At 43.4% G+C, this 25,142-nt stretch overlaps 1 protein-coding gene across 5 annotated transcripts in view; it reads left to right on the plus strand.

Moving 5' to 3' along the window:
- ehbp1l1a (EH domain binding protein 1-like 1a) overlaps positions 1-25,142 on the plus strand; it is a 56,636-nt gene that overhangs the window by 15,408 nt on the left and 16,086 nt on the right. Inside the window, exons 10-17 of one of the 5 annotated variants that reach the window (XM_038303161.1) lie at positions 6,202-6,349; positions 10,071-10,136; positions 10,267-10,374; positions 19,849-20,055; positions 20,200-20,661; positions 21,001-22,575; positions 22,779-22,932; positions 24,660-24,826. In XM_038303161.1, coding sequence (XP_038159089.1) covers positions 6,202-6,349; positions 10,071-10,136; positions 10,267-10,374; positions 19,849-20,055; positions 20,200-20,661; positions 21,001-22,575; positions 22,779-22,932; positions 24,660-24,826 — 2,887 coding nt within the window. The remainder of the gene's footprint in view (positions 1-6,201; positions 6,350-10,070; positions 10,137-10,266; positions 10,375-19,848; positions 20,056-20,199; positions 20,662-21,000; positions 22,576-22,778; positions 22,933-24,659; positions 24,827-25,142) is intronic. The other 4 variants (XM_038303162.1, XM_038303165.1, XM_038303163.1 and 1 more) reach the window with 4 other exon arrangements.

A 25,142-nucleotide genomic window follows, 5' to 3' on the forward strand; every position in this document is an offset into this window, starting at 1 on the left:
TTGATAAATTTACTGGTACAAATCTAAACTCTAAATCTAAAATCGAAATCTAGATGATAGAGTTAAATAATAAGAAATGAAAACCAAACAAAGAAAGTTACTTTCTGCAGAAAAGTGAGAGAACCGACAGAGAATCAGACCCACAGGCTTTGTGAAGGCCTGGTGTTGACATGTCCCCACCAACTCTGACATGGTGTTGACATGTCCCCACCAACTCTGACATGGTGTGGACATGTCCCCACCAACTCTGACATGGTGTGGACATGTCCCACCAACTCTTAAATGGTGTGGACATGTCCCCACCAACTCTGACCTGGTGTGGACACGTCCGCCCAACTCTGACATGGTGTGGACACGTCCCACCAACTCTGACCTGGTGTGGACACGTCCCACCAACTCTGAGTGGTGTGGACATGTCCCACCAACTCTGAGTGGTGTGGACATGTCCCCACCAACTCTGACCTGGTGTGGACACGTCCCACCAACTCTGAGTGGTGTGGACATGTCCCCACCAACTCTGACATGGTGTGGACATGTCCCACCAACTCTGACATGGTGTGGACATGTCCCCACCAAATCTGACATGGTGTGGACATGTCCCCACCAACTCTGACATGGTGTGGACATGTCCCCACCAACTCTGACATGGTGTTGACATGTCCCCACCAAATCTGACATGGTGTGGACATGTCCCCACCAACTCTGACATGGTGTGGACATGTCCCCACCAACTCTGACATGGTGTGGACATGTCCCCACCAACTCTGACATGGTGTGGACATGTCCCCACCAACTCTGACCTGGTGTGGACATGTCCCCACCAACTCTGACCTGGTGTGGACATGTCCCCACCAACTCTGACCTGGTGTGGACATGTCCCCACCAACTCTGACCTGGTGTGGACATGTCCCCACCAACTCTGACATGGTGTGGACATGTCCCACCAACTCTGACATGGTGTGGACATGTCCCCACCAACTCTGACCTGGTGTGGACATGTCCCACCAACTCTGACCTGGTGTGGACATGTCACACCAACTCTGACCTGGTCTGGACATGTCCCCACCAACTCTGACCTGGTGTGGACATGTCCCCACCAACTCTGACCTGGTGTGGACATGTCCCCACCAACTCTGACCTGGTGTGGACATGTCCCACCAACTCTGACATGGTGTGGACATGTCCCCACCAACTCTGACCTGGTGTGGACATGTCCCCACCAACTCTGACATGGTGTGGACATGTCCCACCAACTCTGACATGGTGTGGACATGTCCCCACCAACTCTGACCTGGTGTGGACATGTCCCCACCAACTCTGACCTGGTGTGGACATGTCCCACCAACTCTGACATGGTGTGGACATGTCCCCACCAACTCTGACCTGGTGTGGACATGTCCGCACCAACTCTGACCTGGTGTGGACATGTCCCCACCAACTCTGACATGGTGTGGACATGTCCCACCAACTCTGACATGGTGTGGACATGTCCCCACCAACTCTTAAATGGTGTGGACATGTCCCCACCAACTCTGACCTGGTGTGGACATGTCACACCAACTCTGACCTGGTGTGGACATGTCCCACCAACTCTGACCTGGTGTGGACATGTCCCACCAACTCTGACCTGGTGTGGACATGTCCCACCAACTCTGACCTGGTGTGGACATGTCCCCACCAACTCTGACCTGGTGTGGACATGTCACACCAACTCTGACCTGGTCTGGACATGTCACACCAACTCTGACCTGGTCTGGACATGTCACAACAACTCTGACCTGGTGTGGACATGTCCCACCAACTCTGACCTGGTGTGGACATGTCCCACCAACTCTGACCTGGTGTGGACATGTCCGCATCAACTCTGACCTGGTGTGGACGTGTCCCCACCAACTCTGACATGGTGTGGACATGTCCCACCAACTCTGACATGGTGTGGACATGTCCCCACCAACTCTTAAATGGTGTGGACATGTCCCCACCAACTCTGACCTGGTGTGGACATGTCCGCACCAACTCTGACATGGTGTGGACACGTCCCACCAACTCTGACCTGGTGTGGACACGTCCCACCAACTCTGAGTGGTGTGGACATGTCCCACCAACTCTGAGTGGTGTGGACATGTCCCCACCAACTCTGACCTGGTGTGGACACGTCCCACCAACTCTGAGTGGTGTGGACATGTCCCCACCAACTCTGACCTGGTGTGGACATGTCACACCAACTCTGACCTGGTCTGGACATGTCACAACAACTCTGACCTGGTGTGGACATGTCCCACCAACTCTGACCTGGTGTGGACATGTCCCACCAACTCTGACCTGGTGTGGACATGTCCGCATCAACTCACACCTGGTGTGGACGTGTCCCCACCAACTCTGACCTGGTGTTGACATGTCCCCACCAACTCTGACCTGGTGTTGACATGTCCCCACCAACTCTGACCTGGTGTGGACATGTCCGCATCAACTCTGACCTGGTGTGGACGTGTCCCCACCAACTCTGACCTGGTGTGGACATGTCCCCACCAACTCTGACATGGTGTGGACATGTCCCCACCAACTCTGACATGGTGTGGACATGTCCCCACCAACTCTGACCTGGTGTGGACATGTCCCACCAACTCTTAAATGGTGTGGACATGTCCCCACCAACTCTGACCTGGTGTGGACATGTCCGCACCAACTCTGACCTGGTGTTGACATGTCCCCACCAACTCTGACCTGGTGTGGACATGTCCGCACCAACTCTGACCTGGTGTTGACATGTCCCCACCAACTCTGACCTGGTGTGGACATGTCCGCACCAACTCTGACCTGGTGTGGACATGTCCGCACCAACTCTGACCTGGTGTTGACATGTCCCCACCAACTCTGACCTGGTGTGGACATGTCCCCACCAACTCTGACCTGGTGTTGACATGTCCCCACCAACTCTGACCTGGTGTTGACATGTCCCCACCAACTCTGACCTGGTGTTGACATGTCCCCACCAACTCTGACCTGGTGTTGACATGTCCCCACCAACTCTGACCTGGTGTGGACATGTCCCCACCAACTCTGACCTGGTGTGGACATGTCCCCACCAACTCTGACCTGGTGTGGACATGTCCCCACCAACTCTGACATGGTGTGGACATGTCCCCACCAACTCTGACCTGGTGTGGACATGTCCCCACCAACTCTGACATGGTGTTGACATGTCCCCACCAAATCTGACATGGTGTGGACATGTCCCCACCAACTCTGACATGGTGTGGACATGTCCCACCAACTCTTAAATGGTGTGGACATGTTCCCACCAACTCTGACCTGGTGTGGACATGTCCCCACCAACTCTGACCTGGTGTGGACATGTCCCCACCAACTCTGACATGGTGTGGACATGTCCCCACCAACTCTGACATGGTGTTGACATGTCCCCACCAAATCTGACATGGTGTGGACATGTCCCCACCAACTCTGACATGGTGTGGACATGTCCCACCAACTCTTAAATGGTGTGGACATGTTCCCACCAACTCTGACCTGGTGTGGACATGTCCCCACCAACTCTGACCTGGTGTGGACATGTCCCCACCAACTCTGACATGGTGTGGACATGTCCCACCAACTCTTAAATGGTGTGGACATGTCCCCACCAACTCTGACCTGGTGTGGACATGTCCCCACCAACTCTGACATGGTGTTGACATGTCCCCACCAACTCTGACATGGTGTGGACATGTCCCCACCAACTCTGACCTGGTGTGGACATGTCCCCACCAACTCTGACATGGTGTTGACATGTCCCCACCAAATCTGACATGGTGTGGACATGTCCCCACCAACTCTGACATGGTGTGGACATGTCCCACCAACTCTTAAATGGTGTGGACATGTTCCCACCAACTCTGACCTGGTGTGGACATGTCCCCACCAACTCTGACCTGGTGTGGACATGTCCCCACCAACTCTGACATGGTGTGGACATGTCCCACCAACTCTTAAATGGTGTGGACATGTCCCCACCAACTCTGACCTGGTGTGGACATGTCCCCACCAACTCTGACATGGTGTTGACATGTCCCCACCAACTCTGACCTGGTGTGGACATGTCCCCACCAACTCTGACATGGTGTGGACATGTCCCCACCAACTCTGACATGGTGTGGACATGTCCCCACCAACTCTGACCTGGTGTGGACATGTCCCACCAACTCTTAAATGGTGTGGACATGTCCCCACCAACTCTGACCTGGTGTGGACATGTCCGCACCAACTCTGACCTGGTGTTGACATGTCCCCACCAACTCTGACCTGGTGTTGACATGTCCCCACCAACTCTTAAATGGTGTGGACATGTCCCCACCAACTCTGACCTGGTGTGGACATGTCCGCACCAACTCTGACCTGGTGTTGACATGTCCCCACCAACTCTTAAATGGTGTGGACATGTCCCCACCAACTCTGACCTGGTGTGGACATGTCCGCACCAACTCTGACCTGGTGTTGACATGTCCCCACCAACTCTGACCTGGTGTTGACATGTCCCCACCAACTCTGACCTGGTGTTGACATGTCCCCACCAACTCTGACCTGGTGTTGACATGTCCCCACCAACTCTAACCTGGTGTGGACATGTCCCCACCAACTCTGACATGGTTTGGACATGTCCCACCAACTCTTAAATGGTGTGGACATGTCCCCACCAACTCTGACCTGGTGTGGACATGTCCCCACCAACTCTGACATGGTGTTGACATGTCCCCACCAAATCTGACATGGTTTGGACATGTCCCCACCAACTCTGACATGGTGTGGACATGTCCCACCAACTCTTAAATGGTGTGGACATGTCCCCACCAACTCTGACCTGGTGTGGACATGTCCCCACCAACTCTGACCTGGTGTGGACATGTCCCCACCAACTCTGACATGGTGTGGACATGTCCCACCAACTCTGACCTCGTTACGTTCGATGTGGTAATTTCACAGTAGGCCTACACAGGTTAGAAGACGGATTTATTCTCGCCCCAGATATACATCCACGCTATAATATCAAGGTTGAAGTCATCATTAGTATGACTTCAGTGAATCTGGATCCAACTGATTTAAAACATTTATAAATTACCGCATGTTGTCCGACAACTTAGTCTAACTTCACTTGCGCCTCTTCTCCTGTTAATACGGTAAAGCCCTGGGGAGCGTCCGGCTCCAGGCTGCACGTGATCCAAATGAGCCAATGAGCTGTCAGTCTGGGTTGCTGCTGCTGCTACTTTTAGACACAGCAGGCAAACCTGTGGCAAGCCGGGCGATGGGAAAGAAGGAGAAGACCATGAGAAAAAGAGAGCAGAGAAAGTGTGGACTGCTGGAAGAACTGCGGTGAACTGGGGAAAGAAAAGTGAAATGGCGTGCTCAAAGATGACCCTGCACATTTAGAGGATGTTTGGCTCAACCTGCTGCTGTGAAGCAGGATTCTCCACCATGAACAGAATCAACAATAAATCTGGATCCAGGCTCAAAATGAGCTCCTTGATATGTGCTTGAGAATGGCTTAGTCTCTGGTTAAACCCAGGTTTAAAGCCTTGCAGGGCAGCCTAAAGCCCACTGCCAACATTAAGACAGAAAAAAGAAAGAAAATAACAAACCATCAGTTCAGGGGTTTAAGAAAATATGGGAATCAGGAAAGTATCTATAAACCAAACTGAACGATTGTTGTTCTCTACTTCAAAAAAGCATTTTAGATTTTAAAATGGAAAAATTTTCTTTTTTTTAATTTAAAAATTCAGTGTATATAATGGATGCATAAACATCTGCATTTTATTTCAGTGCTAAATTCTGTTTAAAGTAACAGATTATGTTTAAAAATGTCTCCAGACCTTTACTGGTTGATTATTTTCTTTATTCGGACCCCAGTGATTTTTAATTGGTTACCAGCTGTGAAAATAGATTAGCAGCCTTTTTTTTATCACCCTATAAGAGCATTAAGGAAGTGCATTAACGTCAATAAAGGCCCAAGCCTAGATATAACACATATCTAGCAGCTAAAAACAAGGAGCAAATACAGATATTACATTTATTTATATTGTCTTTTGTTAACAAATTCAGACACTTGCCAATTTGTTTAAATTGACAGTTATCTGTGGGAAGAATTCGGAGCTGATCACCAACATCCACCCATTTAGTAAAACGTGTTGCGTTTCTTTCTGTGCTTCTCAGAGTTCAAGAGGCAGCTGAGCACGTTGCGTGAAGAGGAGAACCAATGTTCAGGACCTGCAGGAGCAAACCTGACGACAGACGCCTCCACGGCTTTGGGCCGGAGAAAAGATGCAGCGGCTGGAGTGGAGGGCATCCAGGCATCTGCAGGGTAAGCATGGAGGCTGGTGGAGTTTTCTCCAGGGGGCGCTATAACGCTAAAATACACGTACAACAAAAATCTATCAAATGTATACTAAGTTATCACACCAGTGTATTCAGAATTCAAACTTTAAATCTGAAATGATTCCATCCTGTTCAATAAATGATCAGTGTTTTTAATTCAGATTAATTTTCATGTGAATGTGCTTTACTAGAAGCATCCATGTTTGTCAAAGAACACTACTGCCACCTACTGGTTTGTGACGTCACGGTGCGGTATCGGCTGTTGATCAAGTCCCAGTGCTGTATCTGGTGTTTGTCACAACGCGCTATTATTCAAGTCATCTTGAAAACATTCTTCTTCCAAATGTTGGCTACATATTACGGGTTTTTTCTCTGGCCAGAAGTTCGATGGCAAATCCTCCCTCTTCAAGTTGGCGATCCAACGTAATGTGACTAAAATTTAGTTCCTCTGCGATGTGAAAATTGCATTTTGCTAAGTTGTACGGTGGCCCTGAATTGCAAACTGCAACTACAAATCTAAAAGCGCAACTACATTAAGGAAATCCCAACTACATAAAGCACAGCACAACTACATTAAGAAAAACAAAACTACATAAAGCAAAGCGCAACTACATTAAGAAAAACAAAACTACATAAAGCAAAGCGCAACTACATAAAGCAAAGCGCAACTACATTAAGGAAAACAAAACTACATATAGCAAAGCGCAACTACATTAAGGAAAACAAAACTACATGAAGCAAAGCGCAACTACATTAAGGAAAACAAAACTACATGAAGCAAAGCGCAACTACATTAACAAAAACTAAACTACATAAAGCAAAGCGCAACTACATAAAGCAAAGCGCAACTACATTAAGGAAAACAAAACTACATAAAGCAAAGCGCAACTACATTAAGGAAATCGCAACTACATAAAGCAAAGCGCAACTACATTAAAAAAAACAAAACTACATGAAGCAAAGCGCAACTACATTAAGGAAATCTCAACTACATAAAGCAAAGCGCAACTACATTAAGGAAATCCCAACTACATAAAGCAAAGCGCAACTACATTAAGAAAAACAAAACTACATAAAGCAAAGCGCAACTACATTAAGGAAATCGCAACTACATAAAGCAAAGTGCAACTACATTAAGGAAAACGCAAACTACATAAAGCAAAGTGCAACTACATTAAGGAAATCGCAACTACATAAAGCAAAGTGCAACTACATTAAGAATAACAAAACTACATAAAGCAAAGCGCAACTACATTAAGGAAAACAAAACTACATAAAGCAAAGCGCAACTACATAAAGCAAAGCGCAACTACATTAAGGAAAACAAAACTACATAAAGCAAAGCGCAACTACATTAAGGAAATCGCAACTACATAAAGCAAAGCGCAACTACATTAAGAAAAACAAAACTACATAAAGCAAAGCGCAACTACATTAAGGAAATCGCAACTACATAAAGCAAAGCGCAACTACATTAAGAAAAACAAAACTACATGAAGCAAAGCGCAACTACATTAAGGAAATCCCAACTACATAAAGCAAAGCGCAACTACATTAAGAAAAACAAAACTACATAAAGCAAAGCGCAACTACATTAAGGAAATCGGAACTACATAAAGCAAAGTGCAACTACATTAAGGAAAACGCAAACTACATAAAGCAAAGTGAAACTACATTAAGGAAATCGCAACTACATAAAGCAAAGTGCAACTACATTAAGAAAAACAAAACTACATAAAGCAAAGCGCAACTACATTAAGGAAAACAAAACTACATAAAGCAAAGCGCAACTACATAAAGCAAAGCGCAACTACATAAAGCAAAGCACAACTACATTAAGAAAAACAAAACTACATAAACAAAGCGCAACTACATTAAGGAAATCGCAACTACATAAAGCAAAGCGCAACTACATTAACGCTAACGCTAGTTTCAGCCGCCATGTTCTTTAGACTGAACTGTCGCGCTTCTCGTTGCATCCCGCCTCAAAGCCAACGCTGATTGGACGTTCGTTTGGTGAACGGCTCCAAATTTTCTTTAACGGAGAGTCTCCAGACTGATCTGCGAGTGAAACCTTGAAAGCTCGCGAGATCAGGATGGTCTCACGAGGCTAAAATATGACGGGCTTTTAAGTAATGAACAGGGATGGGAGGCTGCAGACTTATTTCTCCTCCGTCTCTGTCTCAGCCACAGGATGTGATGATTGGATGTCGGGCTCACTTTGGTATTTTTGGGTCCCCAAAATTAGTCATCAATTTGATAAATTTGTGATTCTTACTTGTTAATTTCCGATTCATACTTTTAAAAATAAAACAAGGAAATAAAAAAAGCAAAGTCAGCTGTTAAGCAAAGCTCTGTGTTTCCACCTTGAAGCTTTCTCTCTCCGGTTCTTTTCCTGAGAAGAGATCAGTCTGGACAAACTCTTTAAATAACACTTCATAATATTTATGTATTAAATAACCAGGAGATTTTGACAGAAATTGTAATATTAGTCGGATCAGAGAATGCTCTGGCTCTATTTCACTGTCTTAAATTCGGCGTCTAAATTCAGTGTAAAAAGGGAAGGGTTACTTCAGGTCACAGACGTTAGCAATGGATTGTGGCATCCAACACCCAGCCAATCCCGTTACGGTTTCTTAGTCACGTGACGTGACGCTTGTGGCGCTCATACTGTAGGTAAACCAGCATGACGGAGCCGGTCACGCAAGCTAACGCTAACTCAACTACAGAAAAATGAAAGTAATAAACTCACCGTTGAGTTAGCGTTAGCTTACATAACCGGCTCAGTGATGCTGGTTTTCCTTCAGTATGAGCGCCGCAAGCGTCACGTCACGTGACTAAGACACCGTAACGGGATTGGCTGGGTGTTGGATGCCACAATCCATTGCTAACGTCTGTGACCTGAAGTAACCCTTCCCTTTTTACACTGAATTTAGACGCCGAATTTAAGACGGTGAAATAGAGCCAGTTGAATCTCAGGAGGCTGAAAATATTGAGTTTGAATTTTGAAAGGTTGAATTTTTTTATATGCTGATTTTTTAACACTGAAAAATTTAACTAAAAAATAAGTATTGAAATCACTTTGAAATAATAATGTGAATTTTTAGCTTGAAGAGAAAATAACAAATGAAATTTCAACTGTAGAAATAATGACAATTAATTTTTTTTACGTAAAAAATGTGTTCTGAATATATTTTAACACTGAAACAGTAAGTACAAACATACAACATTTAAATGTCAGTGGCATCAGATGCATTCCATAAGTGTGCGCCATAAGTTCCAGGTAAGTTATCGGATTGTTGACATACATTAAGTCTAAATTACTCATAAGTCGTGGCGTCTAGCTTATTATACACCTATAAGTAACTTTAGATTTAGATTTACAGTGAAAATTACAGATATAAAAAGAAATAAAAACAGCTATTACTCTTCCAAACTGGTTTATAAACACAGAATTTAAGTCGTAGGAAGTCATATTTAAAAGTCGAAACATTCTGGCTTAAACATTATATAAGTGCACTCTTTATTACCATATATTCTATCATAATATGAGGAAAATAATGACATTAAAAGAACCAGAGATGTGTTTTTAGAACTATTTATGGAGTTTGGATGTTGGAAGACAGCAGAGATGCAGTTTGCAGATCCCTCTGAGCAATTTCTCTTGGTCGGTTTGTGAAACATTTGCTTTCTGACTCCGTTTCCAGAAGCCTGAATGTCAGAATGTGGCACTCGAGTCCAGACGTGCCGCTGTGGTTAAGTGTTAGTGAGAGGTGGGTGAACCGGTTTGAAGTGAAGCATTTTCAGCCTCCCCCTGCTGGCTTCTCCTTAGCTTCCTTCTAAATGTCAGCAGTGTTTGATGCCGTCCTAAACGCCGCCTTGATTCTCTCATTGTTCTTCCAGCCCTGCGCCTCAGAAGAAAACTGAAGAAACAGACAATACTTTTGTTATTATAGAGTCGTTGAGTTACTCTGCTTTTGAACAAGAACGTGTAAAACATGGAGACAGTAGGTGAGTCCAAATTGGCATGAACGAAGCAACAGATGTGGCATGGATTTACTAAACTCACCACCACCAACACTAACCCATGCATGAGCCTAGAAGAGCAAATACTCCTAACAGATGCTGCAAATAGCTCCTAAAGCCGGGCATATACTATTTTTTTCAATCGTCGCTACAGCTCACACTGTACGACGAAACCGCAGGGTTTAAAAGTTCCCAGCTCACCATGTTTGTTCTCACTGTGCGACCTGACGCTCTGATGCGATCTACCTGCTCACACTGTACGTCTAAAAACCAGATGGGACTCAGCTCCACAGTGAGATGGCGCTACTCGGACTCGTCTATCCGGAAACGAGTAGAAGAGGAACATGAAGCTCACTAGAAACGCGTAATTTGGGCAATTTTGTGCTGAAAGTCCTAAAAAGAAAAGGAGACGACGTATTTGGACAAAGACATGGCTGAGCAAACGTGGCTACTACGGTCTGTCAGTTTTACAGAGAGAACTCCATGTCTCTCATTGCACCCCCACCATGCTGCTGAGTTTTCCTCTGAGAGGAAGAAGAAGAAGAAGAAGAATCCTTGTTTGCGGACTGAGCGATTTGCCCACGACCACCTTACGACGTATTTGATTTTCTCCCGACCTTAAGATTCCCTATTGGGAGGTGGTTGTTAAAAGCTGATGCACGATGTCCGCTCGAAAAATTCTCGCACGACTGGAAAATCGTCCCGAAAAGGGAAAAAAAATCAAGACAGTGTAAGCCCGGCTTTACAGAACTCATCCAAGCTGCTCCAGATGCCGTTTATTGTTGTTGGTACGTTTCTTTGCCTGTGCCATAAAAGTGCTGTTTTGAAGAAACGGATCGCAATATTGCCCACTCGATTTTGCTTCGACGCAGAGCCTTGAAAAAGGATGAAAATATTTTGATGCTTGTTGTATTTTGTAGCAGGAAAAAACTATAAAATGTAGTCCTGCCAGGACTGTAGTCATATTCCAAAACATCCAGTTTGGTGGGTGGCCGATAGGGGGCACTAAACCTGGAAGTTTCAGGTCTACCTGCCCTAGTGGCTAAAAGTTACACTTTAAATTGAAATTTTGAACCTAAGTAACGAAATACCTTTGTTTGAAAACTACAGATTTAAGTTAAGTGTAAATTGTTTTAGTTCGTCAGGTTTATCGTACGATCCTAGAAGATCGGGATCAGAATATGCTTCCATATGGTGTAATGTTTAGCTAGGACCAGGCATTGATAATAACACTGGTGCTTTGCTTGTATTTAATGCAATTCACTTATATTTAATTCAATCATGCCCCATAAATTTGTAACGCATGGCAACAAGGAACCAAAAGTTTAGCCCCACACAAACGATTTGCGTTTGGTCATAGTCTGTTGTTCTAGGCCAGACTGACGCTTGGTGAGTTTTTAAAGGAAAAGTCCGGTTAGCAAGGAATAATCAATGGATCATTATTTATACCTAAAACTAATATGTTTCTGGTGATTTTAATGAATTTAGCATCATCAGCATCATTAAGAAAATAAAAACGATCACACAGTCTGTGAGCGGCCATTTTTGCCCAAATATAGTAGCCCCTCCCTCCTGCCATCTTCCAGCAGTGACGTCACGGTGCGGTAAGCCTAGCGCCATTCTCTCCGCTTTCCAAGCTAAATCAATGGGAACTACTAGACACATCTGCAATCAACAACAATTATTGAAGATTTCCAGAGGACTTCACCATTGAAATTCACCAGAGCTATAGTGAAACTGACAATGCCCACGTGCATGGCAGCTGGATGCTGGAATACATCGGGTAAAAGTGAAAAAAAGAGTTATTCCACCTTTCTGATTCCTGATCCTCCACGGACGGGTTGGTCGTTGGATCGCCAACTGGAAGAGGGAGGATTTGCCATCGAACTTCTGGCCAGAGAAAAAACCCGTAATATGTAGCCAACATTTGGAAGAAGAATGTTTTCAAGATGACTTTGATAATAGCGCGTTGTGACAAACACCAGATACAGCACTGGGACTTGATCAACAGCCGATACCGCACCGTGACGTCACTAACCAGTAGGTGGCAGTAGTGTTCTTTGACAAACCTCCAGTAAAGCACATTCAAATGAAAATTACTCTGAATTAAAAACACTGATCATTTATTGAAGAGTATGCAATAACTTTATATTTAAAGTACTTTCAGAAGTTTGAATTCTGAATATTACCGGACTTCTCCTTTAAAGATTATGATAAAGCTATTTAGATTACAGTCGAGGAAACTTTAAAGTAGAGGGGAAAATGTTTTTTTTCTCTGACCCAGAGGTGGTGGATGTACCGAACGATTGTACAAAGTAAGACTGGCATTACTTTTTTATTATAAAAAAGTGCAACATAGGTTAGTTTACAATAGGGTAGATTGATTCCAGTAACCTGACATAGTATATTGTTTACTATAGGTTCCTTTGACACAGATTAATCAGAAGATAGAAAATTACATCAATCTAAGGGAGCTTGATTACAAAAAAAGTCTCACTTAAACATAGGTGACTGTTTAAATGAGAAAGCTGCAACCTCTGTGTAGCTTTTAAAGCCCTTTCGCTTCCTTAAGTCAACACTGACGCACCAACTCTCTACCGTGATTTGTCCTCGTTTTGCTCCTTATTTTTTCTTGGGCTTGAATCGGAGGAATGTAATTCTGAGAAGAAGCAGTTTTCAGCTCCATCATGGGGCCAGTGGAGCCACCAGGTGGTGGCCATGGCCACCCTGTGAAATTCCCTGGCCACCCCACTGGCCAGTGTAAATTGTAGTAGAATCAGTTTAGCATTTCCTCCCATTCTGCACATCCAGCCACAAAACATTAAAAATCACAAAATAAACAAAGATCTGAGGAGGTGTTACTGAAGTCTTTCTGACTTCTACAGGCAGGTTTACCAAAATAGTTGATTCAAACCCTGAAATGATAGCTTTTAGTTTCAGTGGCCACCCCAAATTTTTTTGTGGCCCCATCTGGCCCCCCCTATGAAACATTTCTTGAGGCGCCACTGCATGAATCTGGTAAAAACCTGTGCTCCGTCTCACCCAACTTCAACCTACTGTTCCTATTGGTGCAGACTCCTTTCACCTCCACGTTTCCATGGTAACCGGAAGTAAATGATTCTATATTTCGGAGCTGCGTAATTTGTCTCCAGCTATTTATATATTATTTATATACTATATTATTTGTTTTATCTTGTAAAATGAATACTTTTATTTTGCACCCCTCTTTGTACGTATTACTTTATTTTAAAAAGTGATAGTTTTGATAAATAAATGTTAGTTTTGACCTTTAAATTTAGATGAAATCCATACTTTTTCAAGAAGCTTTTGCTAAAATAGTTTGAAACACTTGCGTCCTCTATCAAGAACTAAAGGCCTCAGCAGATTGCCGCTCACGCTGGATCTGGCTCTGTTGGATGTTTCTTTCTGTTATATGGGAGTTTTCCTCTTCACTGTCGCTGCAAGCATGCTTCGGGCCAATGAGTCGATGCAATCAGCTGGTCTTCCTTAGATAGAAAACATTGAATCAATCTGACTGGATGATCTGGTGAACTGGAAAGTGCCTTGAGATGGCATGTGTTGTGAATTGCATTGAATTGAAATGCACTATTTCAGCTGCTATATAGTAATGCATATTTGTTGAACTCCTTGTGTTAAAACACATAAATATCTGCATTTTTTTATGAGTCGGTCATGTCCAAAACCAATGTTGACTATTTATCCATCTACCCTCCTTTTAGAGATAAGAACACAGTTTCACAACGACCTCCGCGCCCTTTGTTTATCAAACCCACCAAAGGAGTCTTTTCACCACCACAGTCACAAAATACTTCTGCAGCAGGAACCACGAATTGGGAGGAGCCTAAAGTGAGACGTATGAAATGTCCCTCTGATAGGGAGGAGCTTCCAAGCTTAGCTAAAGAGAAATCAGCTGAAACAGAAGTCATAAAAGACACTGCTTGTCCAGACCAGTCAGTTAGTTTTTCTGCGGTGTTACACACTGATGATGAAGAAAAACAGGCTGGGAAAGACGACCAATTCCTTCTCTGCCAAACCGTTGAAAATAAACTAAAGATTACTGAAAACCAAAGTAATAAGTTTGATCTTAAGTCAAAAGCACACATGAAACAAATGGAGAATGAAATACCTTTTTGTGTCGGTGCGTGTTTTGGGCCACGTTATGCCAAACCAGAGTCTTACAGTAAACCATTCAGCTTCTTGGAGACCTGTTCCAGAGCGACAAACATAACCGGTATGCCATGCATATCCCCAACCTGTTATGAAAAACCCTGGTCAGTGGATCGAAAAATAATCTGGGAGAAATCATTTAATGGAATGAACGAAAAACTGCCACATCTCGCATCGGTAGAGAAGAAGAAACGGGACATAGGAAGTGTTTTGTTAAAGCCAAGTTGTCCAATCCAGGCTAAGTTTCCAGGTTTCCCCTCTGTTTCCCAAAAGAGTGGCAGCAATCAGTGTTTTACAAAACCATCAATGAGAACAGCTAAAGTTGATAATGAACAATCAGCATCTCAATGGGAATTGCCTTTAAATGTGAAAAGAGAAGGTGTTCCGATTTTAGGTTCATGCCCTAAATGCTCACCGATTGAAGGCATTCCCTCATTAGTGACTCAGAAATTAAGTGAGCGATGGGTTTCAGGGCACAAACCCTTGACAGATCTGAAAGTTTATACTGTCCCAATTAAACCCTGTAGTATTCAAGGGGCTATAAGGAATGAGGCCACTTTAGTTCAGACCTGTCCCAAGAAAGTTTGTGCATCTGGAATTCCCTCTGCTTCGGGACGTACAGTAATTTCTAATGGGTGTACTGAGATTAAAAGACAGGCAAGAGGAATGGTTTCCCTCTTGCCAACCTGTCCCAGGGTTTCAAGAGTTAAAGGCTTTCCCTCAGTACCTGATCCCAAGCTTGAGTATTATAAATTTAATATAGTCAATCTCCTTCCCTTGTGTCCTGTCACTTCTTCTATATCAGGATTTCCATCACTGGAACACCAAGATAAGATAGGTTGGGCTACTAATGTAGTTTTATTGACATCTAGATCACAAAGAACAGCTCAGTTTGGCATTGATATGGATATATCACCAAGTAACACAGACGCTGCAAAGGACATATTGAGCTTTGCTTCTTCTTGCCCAAGAGAATCACTCATCCCTGGCTTTGCTTCAATACTAAATCCCAGTCTGATTGTTAATACAAGTAGTATGGTGAGTCTTGCAAGTTCGTGTCCAACAATCTCCCTAATCCCCGGTCTTCCATCATTGTATTGTCCGCAAAGATGGACAGCATGCAAAGAGGAACTGTTTAAACCAGTGATACAAGAGAAGCACTTGTTACTTATTGATCTATGTGACAAAAACCAGAGACCAATAGAAGGAATGGTTTCCCTCTTGCCAACCTGTCCCAGGGTCTCAAGAGTTAAAGGCTTTCCCTCAGTTCCTGATCCCAAGCTTGAGTATTATAAATTTAATCTAGTCAATCTCCTTCCCTTGTGTCCTGTTACTTCTTTTATACCAGGATTCCCATCACTGCGACACCAAGATGGAGAGCTTTGGGCTGCTTTTGTAGGTCCTTTGACATCTAGATCAAAAAGAACTGTACAAATTTGCACTGATATAGTTGTATTACCAAGTAACACAGACACTGCCAAGGACATGTTGAGCTTTACTTCATCTTGCCCAAGAGAATCACTCATCCCTGGATTTGCTTCAATACTAAATCCAAGGGTGACTGTTAATACAAGTAGTATGGTGAGTCTTGCAAGTTCATGTCCAAAAATTTCCCTAATCACAGGTTTTCCATCATATCATTCTTTACAATTGTGGACAGCATCCAAAGAGGCACTGTTTGAACCAAGGATGAAAGACAAACACCTGCTCTATATTGATCTCTATGACACAGACCAAAGACCAATAAAAGGAATGGTTTCTCTTTTGCCAACCTGTCCCAGGCTTTCAAGAGTTAAAGGCTTTCCCTCAGTTCCTGATCCCAAGCGTGAGTATTATAAATTTAATCCAGTCAATCTCCTTCCCTTGTGTCCTGTAACTTCTTGTATACCGGGATTCCCGTCACTGGAACAACAACATAAAGAAGGTTGGGCTGCTGTTGTAGCTTCATTGACATCTAGATCACATAGAACTTCTCAGTTTTGCACTGATGTATTACCAAGTAACACAGACACTGCCAAGGACATGTTGAGCTTTGTTTCATCTTGCCCAATAGAATCACTCATCCCTGGCTTTGCTTCAATACTAAATCCCAGTGTAGTTAATGGTGCAAGTAGTATGGTAAGTCTTGCAAGTTCATGTCCAAAGATCTCCTTTATCCCAGGGTTCCCATCATTTCATTGTCAACGCTTGTGGACAGCAAGCAAAGATGAACTGTTTGAACCAAGGATGAAAGACAAGCACTTTTTACTCATTGATCTCTTTGACAAAGACCAGAGACCAATAGAAGGAATGGTTTCTCTCTTAACAACCTGTCCCAGGGTTTCAAGGAATAAAGGCTTTCCCTCAATATTTCGTCCCAACCTTGAGCATTGTAAATTTAATGTGGTCAATTTACTACATTTGTGTCCCATTTCATCTAATATTCCAGGATTCCCATCACTGGAACACCAAGATAAGAAAGGTTGGACTGTTGATGTAGCTTCGTTGATATCTAGATCACAAAGAACCGCTCAGTTTTGTACTGATATAGGTATATTATCAATTAACACACACACTGCAAAGGACAGGCAGAGCTTTGCTTCTTCTTGCCCAAGAGAATCACTCATCCCTGGATTTGCTTCAATACTAAATCCAAGGGTGACTGTTAATACAAGTAGTATGGTGAGTCTTGCAAGTTCATGTCCAAAAATTTCCCTATTCCCAGGTTTTCCATCATATCATTCTTTACAATTGTGGACAGCATCCAAAGAGGCACTGTTTGAACCAAGAATGAAAGACAAACACCTGCTATATATTGATCTCTGTGACACAGACCAGAGACCAATAAAAGGAATGGTTTCTCTCTTGTCAACCTGTCCCAGGGTTTCAAGGGTTAAAGGCTTTCCCTCAGTTCCTGATCCCAAGCGTGAGTATTATAAATTTAATCCAGTCAATCTCCTTCCCTTGTGTCCTGTAACTTCTGTTATACCGGGATTCCCGTCACTGGAACAACAACATAAAGAAGGTTGGGCTGCTGTCGTAGCTTCATTGACATCTAGATCACAAAGAGCCGCTCAGTTGTGCACTAATGTATTACCAAGTAACACAGACACTGCCAAGGACATGTTGAGCTTTGTTTCATCTTGCCCAAGAGAATCACTCATCCCTGGCTTTGCTTCAATACTAAATCCCAGTGTAGTTAATGGTGCAAGAAGTATGGTAAGTCTTGCAAGTTCATGTCCAAAGATCTCCTTTATCCCAGGGTTCCCATCATTTCATTGTCAACGTTTATGGACAGCAAGCAAAGATGGACTGTTTGAACCAAGGATGAAAGACAAGCACTTTTTACTCATTGATCTCTGTGACACAGACCAGAGACCAATAAAAGGAATGGTTTCTCTCTTGCCAACCTGTCCCAGGGTTTCAAGGGTTAAAGGCTTTCCCTCAGTTCCTGATCCCAAGCGTGAGTATTATAAATTTAATCCAGTCAATCTCCTTCACTTGTGTCCTGTAACTTCTGTTATACCGGGATTCCCGTCACTGGAACAACAACATAAAGAAGGTTGGGCTGCTGTCGTAGCTTCATTGACATCTAGATCACAAAGAGCCTCTCAGTTGTGCACTAATGTATTACCAAGTAACACAGACACTGCCAAGGACATGTTAAGCTTTGTTTCATCTTGCCCAATAGAATCACTCATCCCTGGCTTTGCTTCAATACTAAATCCCAGTGTAGTTAATGGTGCAAGTAGTATGGTAAGTCTTGCAAGTTCATGTCCAAAGATCTCCTTTATCCCAGGGTTCCCATCATTTCATTGTCAACGCTTGTGGACAGCAAGCAAAGATGGACTGTTTGAACCAAGGATGAAAGACAAGCACTTTTTACTCATTGGTCTCTTTGACAGAGACCAGAGACCAATAGAAGGAATGGTTTCACTCTTAACAACCTGTCCCAGGGATTCAAGAATTAAAGGCTTTCCCTCAGTTTATCATCCCAAACTTGAGCATTATAAAATGAATATGGTCAATCATCTACCATCGTGTCCCCTTTCATCTAGTATACCAGGATTTCCATCACTGGAACCCCAAGATAAGGAAGGCTGCGTGACTGATGTAGGTCTGTTAATGTATAGATCCCAAAGAACTGTTCAGTTTAACAGTTATGTAAGCCCATTACCAGATAACACAGACACTGCAAAGGACATGTTGTGTTTGGTCCCATCTTGCCCTAAAGAATCATTTATCCATGGTTTTCCATCTCTTGCCCATCGCACTGTGGCAAGCATTAACAATGATGAACCTTTAAAAACTAAACTTAAATTCAAAGTGGAACCTAACATGACACTAATGGTACCCCTTTGCCCCAGGAATTCAGTTATTAAAGGATTTGCATCCTTGACCTCTCTCCCGGTTACAGAATGGCTAAGCAAAACCAATCTTATACTCATTAAACCACTAGACAAGCATACATCTGTCTCAATTTCTAAACATGAGCACCTAGATTTATACAACAGTAAATGTATGCTGCGTTTTGCGACATCCTGCCCTAAAAATGCTAGAATCTACGGTTTTCCCTCTGCCACAAAAGTAAGCGAGCCAACAGATATGGTTAGCTTATACAGAACTTCTCCATGTGTTTCATGTGTCCCTGGTTTTCCGTCAGCAAGAAGGCTTAGCTCTGAATGCCCAGAAACACACACTTGGATAACACAGGATGTTGTCTTGTTTAAGAAGAAGCAAAAAGAGAAGCCTTTTACTGGAACCTTCCCAGCCAAATTGCATCAAACTCAAGAATTGAAGCCTATGGTCGCAATGGCTTCCTCATGCCCACGTCAGACTCGGATTCCTGGATTTCCCAGCTTTTTGCAAGTGAATGCAGATGTGAAAATACCCCAACATGCATGGTCAAATCTCTATGATAAGCCAAGTCTTCATTTATCATCCGATAGGAGTCAAAGCACTGAACTATCAAACGGTGAGAATTTTGTTGTGTCTAAAATCAACATACCGCTTCATCCATTTGTGTTTGACTTCAAATATTTTATCTGGTTGATGTTTTAGCAGACGAAAAGAGGTTTTCAAATGAAAGTGTAGATCCATTTCACTTTGATAAGTAAGTGGAAGTGCACAGTGCTCCTGTGTGTGTTTTGCTGTGAAATTAGCTTAGTGCCTGCTTGTCATATGTTGTGTGGAGGTAAGAACACCTCAAGTGCATGGTGTTTTGGTATGCGTTTATATTCCATGATTGGTTTATGGATGAACAACTTTAAGATTTTGTATTTGGCTCCTCAGCAAATCCCAGTTAGAGACGATTACAGCAGCAGAAGCAAAGGCAGGGAATAAAACTTTGGACACAACAGAGACAGCGGGACTTTTTGGATGGGAGGTTTTGGAGGCAGATGGATCAGTGTCTGAAAAAAAGAGAGAACACTACTTAGCACCAAACGCAGAAGAGACTACAGGATTAGTAAAGGCCCTTGTTGGTGTTTTCCACAAAGGGTAAGTTTAAAACCAGTCTTAAACCAGATGTTAAATAGAATATATGGCTTTTGATACTTCATAAAGTAGATTTAATAAATGTATATTTGTTTTGTTTATGCCTTGATCCACATGTTCAGCCCTCTATTAATTTATTCTTTGCAGTTATGAAACAGTAGCATCTATCCTGGGTCCATCTAGCTCTACTTTAGGAGACGCTGATACTTCAGTGAACCTGGAGGACAGGTCATTGACTACTACTGAAGCTTTGCCACATTTTACTGATAACAGGACTCCTCTACAAAAGGTGGATGAATGTTTTGACATTCATGCTAAAAAAGAATATCCAACAAGCATGGAGCCATACTTGAGGGAGTTGATGGTTGGCGATTTAGTCCCTTCGTTATCAATTGCTAACGATGATGGCGGAGGTGGTGTAAAAGAAAGTAAAGGAACAGATAAGCAGGATTTTCCTCTTAATCACTCACATTCAAAGGATACAATGCTGATCAAGCAGAACTTTGATCGGACATCAAAGTACCTGAAAGATTTGCCGGTGAAACACCGAGCCAATGTAGAACAAGATGGTATGAAAACGATGTTGTTCTCTTCTCAGTCAGAGAAAGGGTGAGTGATTGAGTCTCTTTTAGTTGCATGGCGTGTGACCTGAACTTGAAATCTTTTTACAACATAGCCATACACCATTTAGAAAGTCAGCACTGTCAAAGGAATTTTAGAATAGGATATTTACTGTCTTAGTCTCTTTTATTATACTGTATGCTTTGAGTCATATTTGCATCGCTGAAGCTGAGTTAGATCATAAAAATCTATTATTATTCAAGAACCTTTTCAATATGAATTTAGACTTTGGTCTCTTTCAATCAAAGGTTTGCCACAGAAAGCATGCATGCTCTAAGTGTATGGCACAGCCGCTTAGTCTGAAGTTGTCTTCTCTTTTCCTCTAAGCCCAACACAAACAAGCTTAAAAACGTTGCCGGCAACTCCCCTTCAGCCTGCAGACAGTAGCCAGCAGAGAGCTGCTCTGTTTGATGCACTCTCGGACCCATCCAGGTGTGATCAAGAGAAATGTCCGGCGATACCACTGGCCAGTATTGCTGGTCCTCATCAAGATAAAAAGGAAAAGAGATCGGTTCCACCTGAACTGAAAGAGGGCGATCAGAGAACGTGCATAGCTCCGGTAAGGCCAAGCAGAAAGAGGGATAGTTTACCAGAAGAACAAAAAGAAGTTGCCTTGTTTCCTAAGCCAGCACCAGAAGATCTTCAGCTTCAGTCCAATAGGACTTGTGCTCTGGAATGGCCTAACAAAGATGGCGCAACCTCTATCCAGACGTCTTCTTTGGAAACAAAGGAAATGAAAAGCATCCACCCTGTGCTGGAGCCAGATGTATTGCATGATGAGCACCTTAGCTCTGTTTCAATAATTAAGAAGATACATTTTCCAAAAGGAGCAAGAAAAGCTGGGAGACTTGGTAGCGACAAGGACATCACAGCAGGTGACATGAAGCCGGTCTACCCGCCATCCGCTGGTGACGCATCTGCTGATAAGTCCAACATTACAAGGCAAAAGGTAGATGATCCAAAAGGAGAAGAGCTCATTAAAAATCCTGTTCCAAAGCCTCGTGGGAGAAAACATGTCATTGACTCCTTCCCAGGCGGGAGTATCCCTGCAGGAAGTGCATCTCAGGAATCCCACGGCAAAGAAAAACTAACAGCAAGGCAAAGAAAACAAGGTCATCAAAGTCAAGACTGTTCTAATTCTTCAGCTGAACCTTCTTCTGGTTCATTGGTGGGAATTAGAACTACATTTGATCAAAGGGTTCACGGAGCGTGCAATGATCCTTCAGAAATGCCCTCATGTTTACCTATGCCCAAAGAAAGAAGGAAACGTCGCTGTGATTCATTCCTAGATGACTCAACATCCGCCTCCCGTTCAGACCCCATTGCTGATGTAACTGATACTAAAGTGACCCCAGAAAGTAAGACATTAGGCTCGCCTCTTCTATTTCATCAAGTCAAAAAAACAGTCAGAGAACGGTCATCCTCCAAAGAAATAGAACTACCCGAGACAAACATAGATCAGGAATGTGGCAAGAAAACTCCAGATTCCTGTCTGCAATCGGAAGGAGCTCTGGTTGCAGTTCAGGGTGAAGAAGTGATGTTGCAGTTGGAGAGAGATGTTCTAGATGCAATGCAAGAAGTGTTTACTCAGACGCAGTCTGGAGAAGATGCTGAAGACGATAAAGATGAGATTCTCAAGGATTGGACTGTTACAGGTGAGCCTCTTGTACCAAACAGCTTACAGAAGGATAAGAAAGTGACTTCAGAAAAGGAGAAGGTCCTAGAAAGAGAGATACATAGGTCAGGAACTGTCACGGTGATGTCCTCTCACGATGACTGGCTGCACGTAGAGCACAAACAAGAGAGTGAACCTATGGAAATCAACACAAGAAGGACAGTGAGAGAAGAAGAGTTGGACTTTTCGTCTGTAGATGTAGCTGCTGCTTGTTCAGAGACTCAAAGGTAAGAGTTGTCGGGAATCGTTCATCTATTGCAGGATGCTCTGAACTCACATTTGTTTGATGGTGTGCAAAAAATATTTCTAAAGGTTTAGAGTCATATAGATTTTTAAATGTGTGTGAGGCATTTTTCCTCATGACAGGTCGTTTGTAACGGGTGTTAAGGGAAAACATGCATTTATGTAGCTACCGTTGTGTTTCTGTTAGGTCGGCAGGGCAGCCTGTAGCTTTTCCTCGTGGAAAGAAGCGTTTGAGTGGTTCTTCACTGAACGGCACCGAGTCAGAAGCTGGTGCCCTCCGACAAGCCTTCGAGCCTTCGACGCCTCAGAAGAAACATGCAGATGAGGCTCCTTCTGTGGAGGTAAGTTCAATCTGAGTTGAATCAAGGTCGGTGTGCTGAAGTGTTCCTCTGGAGTTGTTCATAGGCTTTAAAGTTTCGACATCCTGCTGTTGTAATCCTCCACAAGTCAACAATGGATGCTGAATTTTTCCTTTGGCGCCACAGAGAATTTCTTTGTCATGAAATAGCTCTTTTCTTGCCAGAAGAAAAACCCCTGCCTTTACTGCTACTCCGCTTCACTCCGTATGGGTGCTGTCCATTTCTTGGCAAATTCCTGTGGAACAGAATCAGGGATCGCAGCTCTAATGTAGAAAATGCAATGAGTTTTTGACCCCCCCACCAGAACCGGCCCCACTGACACCACTCCAAACCTTTTTGATGTAGATGTTTTTCAAAAGTTAGTTCCTTGAATCCATTTGCTCTTTCCTTAAAAAATATTGCACCGAGATTCACTCCGTATTCGAAGTATCCCTTGCTAATGTCCACATGAATGTTGTATAATACTGTACTTTATAAGGCATTTTTGGACATAAAATGTGGGGAGGGTATGTGCATCTGCAGCTGGTAAGGAGTTTATGTTCCTGGAGGTGTCAAGAACGGGACGGATGGATCCAGTATTCAAGGTTAGAGAGACAGTGGGAAAGTTCAAAACGAGCAGCGGTGCAGAGCCGCCTAGAGTTTCCCTGACCCAGCAACTTCAGTGAGCAGGCAGTAATCTGATCCAGGTCAGGGATATAGATCAGACAGAAACTGTTCTGGAATCCAGGAGTCCGCAGCCCAGTCAGGGGTTCCGACCCAAACAGGAACAGACAGATCCATGGTTCCAGGAATCCAAAGAGCGTAAAGGCAGGTTCAGAGTTCCAATGAGTCCAACAGCGAGCTCAGACAGAAACACATGGATGCAAACCGGCAGGCTCAGTGGTTGAGGGACAGAGACAAGACATGGTACCAGGATGAAACTTTAAACTGGTCTCCACCTAGGAGCCAGGACAAATCAGGAGAAAAGACAAACACCAAAACCCTCTCAACCCAGGGATGGTAACCTGAGCGTAGGAATCCCTGAAACTAAAACTAACCAACAATCATCTGGCCCCGATAGCTGGACTGAGCAGCATATAAAGCAGAATGAGCAGGGGGAATAGATCAGTGATAATTAAAGATTGGACAGAGTTAAGGTTGATTTATGCTCAGAAACCCAGTCGTCTGCATGTGTGTCGCAGTTCCCTTCCATGTTTGGCTCCAGCCTTATCAAAATATTACACTGTGTTCTTAAACCAAGGACTCTGCTCTCATTCCATTCCCAAATCTTTGCCACATGCAGAATGAAGATGACTTTTTATCCTGACAGAGTCCTACTTAGATAAACTACTTGGGAAAACATTAGTTGTGACACATAGCAGGCAGGTATTATTAGGGGTTTAACAGACTCACACATCATCAGTAAGAATAATCCTAACATTCTTTACCACTTTACTCACACAGTCACCCTGAGTCCCGCTTTTTTTGCCTCCAGACCAAACAGTCACTTCCCTCTGTCAGTCCCTCAGCTCAGTCTCAGGCCGTAGGCTGTAGGTTAGTGAACAGACCTAACCTACTTAGATGACATCTTTCTGATCCTAAATCTGTTCTTTGCTGTTTTTCTGTTTTTTTGTATTGTTCCAAGAATAGGCTTTTTTTTTTTTACTCTTGACCATTTGAGCTCTGTGCCATGCTGTTCCTGAATCTAGGTTGCATTTTCTATGTCTTAGAACGCTGCTTCCAGCCCCTCCCTGGTCACCTCCAGTCAGTCTCTCCTGGAATGGTGTAAGGACGTGACTCAGGGTCACAAGGGAGTGAAGATCACCAACTTCAGCACTTCCTGGAGGAACGGCCTGGCGTTCTGTGCGATCCTCCATCATTTCCATCCTGGAAAGATGTAAGAAACACCTGTCATAAAAAAAATTAAAAAACTAGTATACTACATTCAAATTATTGAGCATCAATGGGTATTAATCAATTATAGAAATAATTATCAACTAATTTAGTTTAGTTTAGTTCATCTGTCAATATTTTCCATCCAGAACTCCTCAAGTGGAAACATTTTAGTTTCACCTGGTTTAATTTCATGAAAAAATTCTTCTTTAAAGAACCTTTTGCTATTAATCAATTTATCGAAAAGATAATCAACAGATTAATTTGCCGGTGAAGATTCTGTCATCCAGGACATAGTCATTCAAAAAAAAAAACTAAAA

The sequence above is a fragment of the Cyprinodon tularosa genome, unplaced genomic scaffold (genome assembly GCF_016077235.1).
Source record: "Cyprinodon tularosa strain WSP-4 unplaced genomic scaffold, ASM1607723v1 ctg507, whole genome shotgun sequence".
NCBI classification, from domain to species: domain Eukaryota; kingdom Metazoa; phylum Chordata; class Actinopteri; order Cyprinodontiformes; family Cyprinodontidae; genus Cyprinodon; species Cyprinodon tularosa.